Below are 14010 nucleotides of genomic sequence, written 5' to 3'. Positions count from 1 at the left end.
ACAACAAAATTGTATTATATGATCTCATCTTTTTAATCCATAAATTGCATTCTTCGGTAATCTTTTATGAATATTAATTTTATACTTAACATGGTGAAAAAAAGGTATATTTTTATATAAAGTATTTGTTGCAGATATAACTAAAACAATTTATTATCTTGGTGATTATTAGATGTGATAGATATTGGTGACCTGGAATTTTTTGTCGGCATTGCGACGCCATGATGTGGTATGAGGAGAGATCAGAGAAGTCCAAAACAGGATCCAATTTTGAGTTCTCAATATGTTGTATGCGAGGGAAGGTACAACTGCCGTTTTAAAGCACTTGATCGGACGCTCAAGAATCTTATGTCAGTTACCGATCAACATAAGACACATCAACCATTTGGTGGTAAGATTGTTGTTCTAGGAGGTGATTTCAGACAGATACTTCTGGTGATTTCGAAAGGAAGTAGACACGATATATTAGCATCCGCTATTAACTCATCCCATCTGTGGTCATTTTGTAAGGTTTTGAAACTGCATACGAATATGAGGCTTCTAATGTCTTCTTCGAATCAAGATGAAGGTGAAATGAAGATATTTGCTAATTGGATACTTGATGTTGGAAATGGAAATATTGGCTCTGTTGTTGGTGATGAATCAGAAGTTGAAATTCCAGATGATCTATTGATTACAACTACTGATGATCCTCTCTCTCATTTGGTAGACTTTGCATATCTAAATTTGTTGCAAAACATGTCAGATTACAGGTATTTTCAGAGTAGAGCAATTCTTGCACCCACACTTAAGAGTGTCGAGAAGGTAAACAATTTTGTCTTGACAATCTTTCCAGGGATGGAAAAGGAGTATTTGAGCTCTGACACAACATGTCAAGCTGATGAAAATGAAGATGTAAAACAAGAGTAGGTCAGTGTTCACCCATAGACAACTTTATGTTGCTTTGTCAAGAGTTAAGAGTCGCAGTAGCCTCAAGATTTTAATTCTAAACGAAGACGGCAATCCAAAGTCATCAACAACAAATGTCGTGTTCAAAGAGGTTTTTAATAATATTTAGGTAAGAATAATATTATTTTCATTTAAATAGCATGTTATGATTTACACTTTTGTACAAATCTTTACTATAGATATAACTAATTTATCTATAACTCTTTTTTCAAATTTGAAATGAAATGTGTAACAAGGAGCACAACATCCAATGATTTTCTAATGAAGTTAGTAAGATACTAGGTTGTCGATAAATTTTTATTAGCTTTTTGATATAAAATTTAGGGTAAAATTAACATGCTATTATTACAGTTATATATGTTCTTATTTTTTTATTTCCCTCCTTATGGTTCAAGAATATTATAAACTTCGAACTCTTCTATTCATATTTTACTTTGAATAAAGATAAAACAACATATTTAACACGTTTATTATATAACGATGATGATAGTGTTATACTAAATTTAAAAAATATATGATTATAAAATATTATTTTTAATTTAACTTATCAAATTTAAATATAAGTCCGTGCATCGCACGGGTTTAACACTAGTATTGGTATAGATAGATAGCTTTTGTTATTTTTTTAGCTGTTATATTTGTACGTAGGTGAGATATATCCTAATTTTATTTTTGATTTCTTAGAATTATATATCATTACCAATTGAGAATACAAAAAATTAAAAAAAAATTAAATTAAAGTGTTGTTAAGAATTTTAATGTTACATTGATTTATTAATTTAATATATAAATTTTATTTTTTATTATAAAATTATTATCAAAAACTTTAATATAAGAGTACTTTTTGTCGTTAGTCTTGACATCATTTTTTTTATTTTTTAATACAAATATATAAAATTTATATATTACGTTATATATTATATTGGACGGCGAAAATGAAATATATTAAAGAAATATTATTATTAGTTATTGACCATTAATTTTTTAAAAATTTTTTTTATAGATGAATGATGTCTAAAAAATTTGAAATGTTAACTTTTAACTTCATATATGATTAATATGTTGTTTGATTAAGAAAGATACTGCTTGGATGGTAAACCATGTATAGTAATATTAATTTAATTAATTTTGTTACAAAATATTAATGATAAAATAGCAACCAATTATGTTATCTTTATTTCTGTACCTATAGCAGTTCTATTGCCATGCGCTTCCATTCCTGCATTTTTAAAAAGTAAAATATAATTATTAAGAACTAATTCAATTTATAACAAAGAAATTTAAATGATGTTATTGTGTTACCTGTAACAGATTGATGATAAGTGGTAGCTCTGTTCATTTGTCTAATTGTAGTCAATTTGACTACCCCTATGTTTGTAGTTAGTCGGGCACCTCCACCAGTGTTTGGCATTGAAGTTGTATCAGTTGATATGGCAACTTGTTTTCCTTGTCGAATCATTTCCCGATAACTTGCACGTCTTCTAGCCAGGTATTGTTGTCTTTGTTCTTCGGTCATATTCTGTCTTCTTCGCCTAGCATAATCTGTCCAACTGGGTCGACGTTGACGTGGCTGTGGATTTCGTGAAGTTTCCATTTTTATTTGTCAGAAAGATAAGAATAATATGCAGAGAACAAACGTTTGTGAGAGCACGATTAAAAGGAAAAGAGTCTCTTAAGAGTTGAAAGTGAGTTAGTTTTTAAAGCGAGTACGTAGTAGTAGCAGTTTTTTACAGTTTTAAAATATATCGTGAGTTGATGGGAATCAGTTTGACATTCTATCGTGGAGTAAATTCTTTCCTTGATAAAAAAATAAGAAATATGGAGGACATAGTAACAGTTTTTTATATATTGAATACAGTGTCTAAATAAAAAAATAAGCAGGGGTAAAATAATAAGAAAAAATTGGGTTACAAATTTTTTTATTCCCATTATACGTTGGTATAGTCCATTATATATTGTATATTGTATATATTGGTATAAATTTAATTAATGAGTACACTTTTATCTGTAAATTTTGTTTAAAAAGTAAATATTGGACATAAAAAATATGTAAACCATGTGTTGTACATTTAATTATTTCGATACTTTAAATACTATTGTCCCATTGAAATAACTATTAATAAAATAAATATATTTTATATACTATCAGTTATTGTACTATAATGATATATTGATCACTTATAAAAAAATTATACATAAAAAATCATAAATAATTAATATTTTGTTGACGTAATTTATTTATTTATATTATTATTATGATTGTAGTATAATGTTATTTATATTAATTATTTATTTTTTAATAATTTTTAAAAATTATCATGAATAATTATAGATAAAAATACATTTAATAAATTTAATTTCAAAATATTATGTCTTTTGAGTACATGGTTTCAGTTTCATCTATTAGAAATAGTTCAGTTTTTAAGTTTTGTCATGAGTAAAAAAACAGGGGTAAAATAAGAAGAAAGATTTGGATACCAAACTTTCATATCCCCATTATATATTGGTATAGATATTATTATGATTGTAGTATAATGTTATTTATATTAATTATTTATTTTTTAATTATTTTTAAAAATTATCATGAATAATTATAGATAAAAATACATTTAATAAATTTAATTTCAAAATATTATGTCTTTTGAGTACGTGGTTTCAGTTTCATCTATTAGAAATAGTTTAGTTTTTAAGTTTTGTCGTGAGTAAAAAAAAACAGGGGTAAAATAAGAAGAAAGATTTGGAAGAAAGATTTGGTAAAATAGGAATAATCTTTATAAATTATATTAATTTTTATTAATCACAATTTAATATTATATTAAACTCAAGGTTAAAACATAACTTAATAGACATCATAATTGTTAAAAAAGTTATAAATTTTAGACATAAAAATTCATAATCACATAATACATTAAGAATATATATATAGTTTAGAATTGATCTATTCTAATGTAATAGAAATATACAATTAATACTAAATTGATTTGAACATCTATTTCAAAACAAATCATTATAATTATGTACATTTGATTCTCAAAATTAAAACTCTATGATTTCTTTTTTATTTAATAGTGTTCTTATTTATCCTACCTGAAAATATTAATTATTTAGTTAGTGGTTATCTTATTTATATATTTATTTGTTCAAATAATTTTTTATTCATGCTATCCAAATATATTTATTTGTTTAGTTAATAGTTATTATTGTAGCCGTGACTTCTTGACATTAGTTAATAGTTATCTTATTCATATATAATTGTCGATCTTAAATTAATATATTTTAATTATTCTCTTATATATATATAATTGTACCTATTAAATTAGTATATTATTTAATTAATAGTTTTCGTACAATAATTTTACATAATTGATAGAAATAATTATCATGTTAAAGGTATTATTATGTAAATTTAAATATATTATCAATTTTTAAAATTGCATATCAAACTTAATAATGTTTTTGTTTATACTATATTATGTAAATTTATATATAGTATTTTTTTATTTTGATTCTTAATGATTTTGCTTGTAATAGCTATTTTGGTTAAAAAAAGTTTTTTATACCATAAATATTATAGCTAATAGACTTTTTAATTGAATGAGATAATTGAATGAGAGGTGATCAACAATTAAAAATTATAATTAGCAGTAGAGTAATTGGTTAAGAACATACAATTTAATTTTGATATATTGATAAGTAATTTTTTTTATATAATCACTCAATTATATTCATTTTTTTATAATCATTCACATAATAAATATAAAAAATAGTTATTTTTTTATATGATAATATATATAATTGAATGAATGCATAAAACTTTTTTAAACTAACAATGTATCAAAATAACTAAATAATTTTAAAAAATAAAGGGAGAAAAATGATCGTAAATTAATTTTTTTTATTATACATCAATATACTTTTTATATATAAGTTTAGTTTTGTTTTATATATATATATATATATATATATATATATATTCAACGTAACAAAATTTATTTTCGTATAATTTTATTTTATTTTTATTGTTAAAATCTTTTAGATCTGTCACTATTATTTATGAGTTAGACCGATATTATGTGATTTTAAAGTAATTTAATTTGTTTGATTTCTAAAATTCTTTTATATATATAGGTCACTGATACTTAGGAATCTTATTTAAAAAAAAAAAAGCAAATAGTTCATATCAAATATATATGACCACAGAATCAAATAAAACTAATCCTAAAACCCTGTGTGTTTCTCCAAAAATCTATACTAATTAACTCAATATTATATGTTATATGTATCACCTGCAAAGCATGTACAACTTATTAAAACCTGGACAATTTCCAAAGCATTGAAATTTAATATTCTTCATAAAGAATTCAACCCCTGATGTATGAACAACCTCTTAACTTGATGGAAATAATTATGGAAATTAAATGTAGTAATTTATCTCAACCATTCTTCTTCAATACCCTGAATCACAACTGTTTATCTACCTAGTACTTAAGTTTCCGAATAATCCTTGTTTAATTCAAAAATTTTCTAACCTAATAAAATTACATATAGTTAAAAAAAGAGGCACCAACAAGTCCACAGCATTAACGCTAAACATTTCAGAGAAAACAGACAAAAATTAAAAGGATATATCTCACTGTAACAATTTGGAAGAGTAAACTATTCCCACTTATATTTTAAGTGAAAGGATACATTCAAGAGGGAACTAATTAGCTACATAAGATACACTGAGACATAGTTGTTATATATGTATATATCATGATGTTTTGGTTCCATTAGCATCTCACAAACTCCCAAATTATAATAGGTTTAATTATTCTTTTAATTCTTATAATTTTATAAAATTTTAATTAAGTTTTTTTATATTTTTTTATTAAATTTTTACATTATTTTTAATTTTATAATTAAATATTTTTTATGTTAAAAATATTAAAATTAACAAAATATTTCTCTTAAATAATACATGATCAAAGAACTAATTAGGTTCTTAATTATAAATATCTTTAATTTGTAGAGAAATATTCGGTTAACTTAAATATTTTTTACACTAACAAAAATCTAATTATAAAATTAAAAATAATGTAAAGACTCAATTAAAAAAAATTAAAAATATAAAAATCTAATTAAAAATTTAACAAAACTATAAGAATTACTAAAATAATTAAACCATTATAATAATCAACAAAACAGGAAACTTCTTTAAGACATTTGCTCCTATCAAGTTTATACGCCACATATTATATCCTGCAACAAGAGATGCAAAGTACTTAATAAACAGAACACCACCTTAGCTTGTAAAAGTATAATTTTTTTTTTTAACATTAATTATTAGGCATGTACTATATATTATATTATATGAATATATGTTATATATTCATACATGGACCTCTTTTCAAAAATGGGGAATAATATATATGCATGGTACCTTATATTTACATCAAATACAACACTCAGTACACATGACAAATGATAATATAATGTACACTAATTTCTTCTAAACAACAAAGTTTAAAAGAGGATGTGATTTCCCTTAAAGAATAATGTTAAAATAAGATAAAAACTCATATATAGTTATTTTTACGTGAAGTTAATATTTAAAAATTATTAAATAATAATTTAATTAAATATATTAAATTATTTAATAATTTTTAACTATCAATTTTAATTTACATAAAAATAACTATGCGTAAATCTTTACTTTATTTAAAATAAACATTTTTTGGGATCACTTATGCCCCATTCACAATGTTATGAGAGATAGACAAACGGGGCGAGTTCTTCTCACTTAAAAAAAATTAAAATGATTTAATTTTTAAAAAAAATATATTTAGTATTTTGTTTAGTATAAATAAAAATTTAATTCAATCTAAATATTAATAATTTTTAATATTTAAAAAATAAATAATAATATTTAAATTTTTAAAAAAGATATTATTATTAATATTTTTAGTTAAATAAAATTTTTTAAATCTTATAAAATAGATTCTTTTTTATTGTGACCGTTCTTCTTGATTCATTTAATATTAGCTCTTTCTGTTTTAAATGTTACAATTGATGAGAGATCTTTTTCAATTATGAATACTGTGAAAAATAATTCAGAAATAAAATAAAAGATGAATTTCTTACTAATTGTCTTTTAATTACATTGAAAAGAAAATTGGTAAAAGATTTGACACAGATTTCATTATTAATGAATTTTATGATACAAAGAATCGACTATTTTCTTAGTAAAAAGTACACACATATTTTTTATATTTTAAAATATATTTCTTATCAGTATATTTTTATAATACATTTTATTACATTATATACTTTTTTGTATTGTTTTAATATTATAAATATTATTGGTTGCCATGATAATATTATGGATTTGTACCTGATTGTTATATACCAAAATAATTTCTTATTGGAAAGAACCTCCAACTTATAAAGACTAATCATATATATAATTTTCTAGTAATGTTTCTAATAATAAAGATTTTTCTAAGTACAAAAGAATGAAAAAAAAATAAAGACTACTAATGTAACTTCTTAATAATGTTTCTAATAAAATTCTTCTAAGTACTAAGGAATGAAAAAAAAATAAAAAAGAAAAAGACACAATCAATGTCTTGAAGTAATAATTATCATGAACCTTCCATATGTAGGGACGGACTCAAAGGCGGTAAATAGTGGCCTTCACTTTTCAACAAATTTTAAAAGCTAAGTTCATATACTATTATAATAAATGTATTGTATAGAGTAAAATTTAATAGTGTATGTAATGATAGTAAAAAGATTTACTATTCTTTATATATTAAAGTTTAAATTTCTCTACATATATTTATATTATTTGTATTTTTTATTTAATTTAGAGTTTTTTTATATTTTTTTAAGATTAATTTTAACATTTATAATTATATAAAAAATACTTTAATATTATTTATGATAATATTATTTTTTTTCTAATTTTATTTAGTTGTTTATTTTTTATTATTTTTTAATTAATTTTTATCCCTATTATTATATAAAATTATTTTAATATATTTTAAATTTACATAACAAAATTATTATTAATGCAATTAACTTATATTATTTTATGTTATATTTTTTAATGATATAAAATATAAAAATATAACTTATTGTCACATAAATATTTAATAAAATAAATTAAATAACAAAATATTTAAAAATATATAATTTTATATTTTATTAAATATAAAACTATAAAAAAAATTATAAAAAAATTATAAAAATTGAGATAATTCTTTTATTTGATAAGTATTTATTAATTTTTTAATTAAAAAATTAATTATAATTATATCTATTATTAAATATATAAAATTATATTTAATTATATAAGATTTTAATTTTCAACCCTTTTATTCTTAGATTCCTGGATCCGTCCCTGTCTATATAGATTATTTAACGTGGCCCTTGTATACAGAGAGGAGAGAGAGACAGATGGGAGGGGGGAGAAGAAGAAAGAAATAAGGGGGAAAAAAACGAAAGTGGTGTCAAACTCATTTTCTTTCGTTCACTTAATGTAATTGATGTCATTAAAAAAAGAAAAGAAAAGAAAAGAAAGCATTGTGTTTCGTGATATATGAGAAATAACTAAATGAAGGATATACATGCAGAGTTTCACTCATTTTAATTATGTATAACAGAATGAACTTCACTCTCTACCCCTTAATATTATTTACTTTTCATGCAGTTATATACGGTTACAATATGCATATATAAATCTTCCCTTCAAAGAGAAATCATCTAAAGGATATGATCTGAACTCCAGATGAAGCAGCCAGCTAGGTCAATGTTAAACTGATATGACACATACTAAGCCTCATTAAAACCCTCGCTCCCACCTCAAAACAATTTGTTTGATATATTTATTTATTTATTTATTTATTTATTTATTTATTTATTTATTCATGTATCTTCTCTTATCAATTTGAAATTTTAAAAAAATAGTATTTTACATGATATCAGAGCTTCTATTATTAATATGAAAAGAATTTAATTCGTGTAAAATTTCAAAAAAAAAAGTTTACGCAAAAATGGACGAAATCTAAAAAAAGTTTATACGAGAAAATATATTAAATATATAATTATTTATATATTTTTTTATTAATTTAATTAAATTTTAAAAAAATAGTATCATGAAATTATTTTGCATATATATTATTCTGCATGCGTAGAAAGTAGACAAATTAAATTAGGAAACCCTAATAATAACTTGTCACCAACTACCCCTAGTAAGGGCTACACATGATTTCAGCACTATCGTTTTATGTTAAAGGGAGCGTTATATATGCTGAATAAGCCAACATAAAAGTTTTGCCAATCTCAACAATCCATGTACATGTTTATGCTTAGCTTATATAGTTTATTATGTTTTATAATTCATAAATTTAGGGAATCAAAATGTGAAGTAAGTTAAAAGACAAAATTTGGGTAGAATACATAACACACTTGAAAACAAGCAAGATTATTTTACCTTGAATAAAAAATCCATAATCCATTTCTAAAATAAGAAATATACAAGAACGTGTCTATTTCATGTATGTTGAGAGTGATATTGAAATTCCACTTGGAACCGACAAAACATACATGTGAGGTGTGGGAAACACAAAGCTCAAACATGCGCCTAACCAAACAAAACATTTTCTCCCAAATACTTATCAATGCATATAATAATAATAATAATAATAATAATAATAATAATAATAATAATAATAATAATAATAATAATAATTAATAAACTTATAAATAGCATTTTTTTAAAAATATTCCTAATCTGATCGATAAAAAATTAATCTATCAAAGATTTGAGTTTTATTTAAAATTTTATCATTAGTCAATAAATTATTATATGTATAAAACAAAATTTGAATCTCTAACGTTTATTTAAATGGACGAATGAACTAATTATTTAACCAACTAAATTAATTTATAAATAATATTTTGAAAAAGAAAATTGTGCCTTTCAATTATATCCTGTTTGATTAAGAGAAATTTTTAATTAAAAAAAATCCACTGAATAATGTCTTTATGAACTATCATAATAAATCATGATGTAATCAAGGTATATAATGAATAGCACAAGGTGGAGAAAAGAAAACAAGTATATATATAATGATAAACACATCAAATCAAGCACAGTAATAATAAGGATCATGTATGTGCCTTTAATAAGATAGCAATAAGTGAGGATGGTTGGGAGTTGTTAAGGGCTATTAACAACACATATAATATTTAATTAGCATAATAAGGTTTTCCCAACATCTATCTATATCATGACTTTGTTAGTATAAACTTAGGAAAAAAAATTCCAAATTAAAGCATGATGCAGCATCACAACAATTTTATAATTTGTAAGGAACATAGAAACTTAATTATTAATCATATATTTTCAGTCATTTGTTTAGTCTGATGCTTAATAACTCAACAAAGTGTATGACATCTCACTTGAACATTCATGGGACAAAAAATCTGCTTAATTTTAAAAATGCAAAGACTAGGGGAAAGTAAACTTGGAAATAATAGAATATGTAAGGTAATTGCCACACAAAACAGTGTTTTTGTGTAAAGTTAGTTCGATGTCTGTAACAGGGGAAGATTAATTATATTTAGTCTTTCAAATCTTATATTGTTGATACTTAATACAATAACATCACATTAATTTGCAAGTTGCAACCAAATGAAATTAAATACACAAAGTTCGATCACCTTGTAGGGTATTATGATCCATATGTTAAGCCTTTAGGAGGTATATCTGGTTCAATTATCCATGTTTTAATTAAGTTCTTTCAGTTGCATGTCAAGATTTGTGTAGGAGGTCTCATCAAGTTTCTAAAAATGGAATTTTTTGAAAATTTATAACAAGTTGTCTAGAGAATCGTCCATGAATCACGCAAGACAGCAGTATAATGAGGAAAAGATGAAATTACCATTAGTGGAAACATGTTGGTTCAAGAGAAGTGGATAGTGGAGGAGGGAGAAGAAGAGCTTGATTGTTCACCACTGCCTTTGTTATTGTTCTTCTTTTTCTTCTTGTAAGGGATGCCTCTTGCCTTAGCCTGACACTCCCTAACCTCCCGGAGGTACACACGGATGGCGCTGCTGGCGAAAGGATTAGTCTCTGGAGAGCCACCATTTTCCTCGTAGGCAGCCCTGAGTCTCCCTATAAGAGCGTCTAGGGAGCCCCAGGCCTGCCTAAGAGGACAGGTGCAGGGCGCCGGGGGTTCCGGCTGCCCATAAAACATGCAACCTTGATTGTGAACTTTTGTTTTTCCGAACTGGTCAAGGTACCTTAGGAAGTCCAGGACATGGTTGCAATTGCACTGTGCAAGCTCAACTGATGGCCTTTGGTTCTTGAGGTATTGGCCGAAAGTGTTCCAGTCCCTCCTCTTTTGCGACTCGTACCGGCTAAGTGTATTAGCCGGACTCTGCTGTGGGTGTGGTTGAAGTTGAAAATGATGATGATATTCTCCGGGATCAATGTTGCTTCGGGATCCTTCTCCTGGAAAATCCTTTCCATAACCACTTCCACTTGAAGACATTCTTGCTGTATTGTGTTGTGATGAATATTAACGGAGATTTTTCAAGAAGGATCCGAGGGGAGGGGGTTGCTCTCTCTAAATAAAAGTGGAATATAATAATAAAGGAAGAGGTGAAAGGTGAAAAGTGAAAGGAATAGGAAGAGGGAGTGTAGTGGGATTGAAGAAAGGAGAGTGTGTATGTATGTATGTAGAGCTCACGTCATTTTGCAACCGAGTAGACATTTTATGGGACCCATTCTCTCTTGTCTCTTTTGATTGGAATCGCCTATTCTTCTTCACTCCAAATAATATATATGTTTTGTGTTCATTGAAAACATGGTAAGAACTTATTCCCGGTGGTTTGAATATACGAAAAGAAAGGAAGATGGATAGATTATTCAGTTAAAAGAGTAGACGAGTGAAAAATAAATAGAGAGCGAAAGATAGAAAAAAAATCTAAAATGATAAAAAAATTTACGTATAAATAACTTTAGAAAAAGTCTAGAAATCAGTAATTTTATTGTATTTTGGCCAACATGTAACCAGCAGAGAAATGTGAGCCATTGAATGAAATCTCACACCAATCTTACACCATCAAATTATTATTGATAACTAATTAATGGCTACCAATCACAAATATTATTGTCCCCTAACATTGCTCATAACTTTATTGTAATGACATTGATTAATTTATATAATCAATTTATTAGTAAGATAAGATTCTATTGTCTTAAATATTTTCTTAATTTTTACCGTATTTTTTATTTCTCCTTTTTAGGTAATGACACATCATTAATTACATGTTTTCTCTTATAATAATGTACTAAAAAATTTTTAAGAGTTAATATTTTTATTAAAATTTGACTATTATTTAAATATTTAACTAATAAAAAAATAAATAATTTTATATTATTAGATATAATTTTATATTATTAAAAATATTAATAATAATTAATTAATAATTATAAATTATAAAATTTACTGCCACTAACACCTCTCTAGCATACAATTATTGTCTGTCCTTGTTTGTCAACACATGAGCCTTATCACCTTATTAATCAATGAGCCCCTTGCACACTATTTATTTAACTAAATCCTCATTCCAATATAGGTCTAGCTAGTCAAATATATACTCTTTGAATATTGATGCATAACATGAAACTTATTAACATTACATAATGTAATTAGGAAACGTACATATTTGAATTATTGGTGGCTGCTAACTAGTACAGTGCGTGTGATTCTGTAAGTTCCAAAGATAAAGTTCCACATGCTGTAATTAAGGTATTGTAACATTTTGAATCTTTGAATTAATTATTATAAAAAGATTTACAGTATTATTCTATAACTTTATTTGTTACTAAGTTCAAAGTACATCAAACAAAGCAAATAATTGCAGTAGTGGTACCTTTAAGGTTAATTAAAAAAAAATTGTCATAAAATTAATTTTTTTAAAATTTAAATTAATACAAAAAATACATAAATAATTATATTTTTAATATATTTTTCAATTAAAATTTTTTTAAGTTTAATTTGCTTTAATATTTTGCATAATTTTTTATTTGTTTTATATTATTTTTTTAAGAATAATAAAAGATCAAATTCTAGATTATTTTATCATAAAAATTTGAGTACACGATAAATAGGTCTTTAATTTTTTATCTCGTAAACAAATAAATCAGCAACTAATTAAAAATACAAAAGCATCCCTCATTTTCTAAAATGCAAGATATATCTCTCAAAGACTGATTTATCCTTATATATTCTAGACGGAGAAATTTAAATATCTCATATTTTAAAAAGTTAAAAATGTTTTTATATTTTCAATTAATCAAGAACTTGTATGTTTTCGAATTTAAAAATTAGGGACTTATTTTTTTTAAAAAAATAAATATTATATCATAAAACTACTTTTCAAAAAAATTTTAAACCGGTAGAAATAAGCAGTTAAATGGTAACAAGGTTCAACAATCTTTTAGAATAAAAATTTGTACCTTTTGGATAATGTTTCAACCAAAAATAACATGGTGGAGGGCATAATGAGTAATAGCCCTATGGCCACAATCAACATAACCGTATATGAAAACATCCTAATAACCTACTGGAAAATAATGGAAAATAATGTTTAATGGTAACAGAAGGTCTCTCACTAATAATGTAAATAATGGATCAAACGCAATACAGATTGTGTTTCCATATATATTATAATTTTGAGAATTGGATCTATCTTGTACCTGTAGTTCAATTGAGTTATTCGGCAATCGATTACCTTATGTGATTTAATAAAGTGATCGGTCAGCATGTAGTGAATTAATCAAAGACAATAACTAAAATTGTTTAAAATCCAATGAATTGAATTACTTGGATTGGTCTACGTCAAGTTCAATTTTCGTTGAATCTCAATTATTGAATTCCAAATTTTTAAACATTTAGTTTTTATTGATTCAACAAGTCCAATTTTTAGATTTTCTTTAAGAACTAACATTAAAAATGTTATGGAAGTATTTTATTAATAATTAAGAGCACCACTCTGTGTTGCATG

The 14010-nt window shown here is 24.5% G+C and overlaps 2 protein-coding genes across 2 annotated transcripts; one reads left to right on the top strand and one right to left on the bottom strand.

Moving 5' to 3' along the window:
- Positions 1–231: 231 nt before the first annotated feature.
- LOC130965761 (uncharacterized) lies at positions 232–909 on the top strand. The gene has a single exon (XM_057890522.1). It carries the CDS (start codon positions 232–234, stop codon positions 907–909), a length of 678 nt encoding a protein of 225 aa, XP_057746505.1.
- Positions 910–6039: 5130 nt separating this feature from the next.
- Positions 6040–11553, bottom strand: LOC130970042 (protein LIGHT-DEPENDENT SHORT HYPOCOTYLS 10-like). Its single transcript, XM_057895997.1, has 2 exons — positions 10878–11553; positions 6040–6189 (listed from the first exon to the last, which is right to left on the bottom strand). Exon 1 carries the CDS (start codon positions 11487–11489, stop codon positions 10899–10901), a length of 591 nt encoding a protein of 196 aa, XP_057751980.1. The 5' UTR covers positions 11490–11553; the 3' UTR covers positions 6040–6189; positions 10878–10898.
- Positions 11554–14010: the final 2457 nt, after the last annotated feature.

The sequence above is a fragment of the Arachis stenosperma genome, chromosome 3, assembly GCF_014773155.1.
Source record: "Arachis stenosperma cultivar V10309 chromosome 3, arast.V10309.gnm1.PFL2, whole genome shotgun sequence".
Classification (NCBI taxonomy): domain Eukaryota; kingdom Viridiplantae; phylum Streptophyta; class Magnoliopsida; order Fabales; family Fabaceae; genus Arachis; species Arachis stenosperma.
The sequence above is the reverse complement of the archived record's forward strand: the minus strand, read 5'-3'. Positions and strand labels throughout refer to the sequence as shown.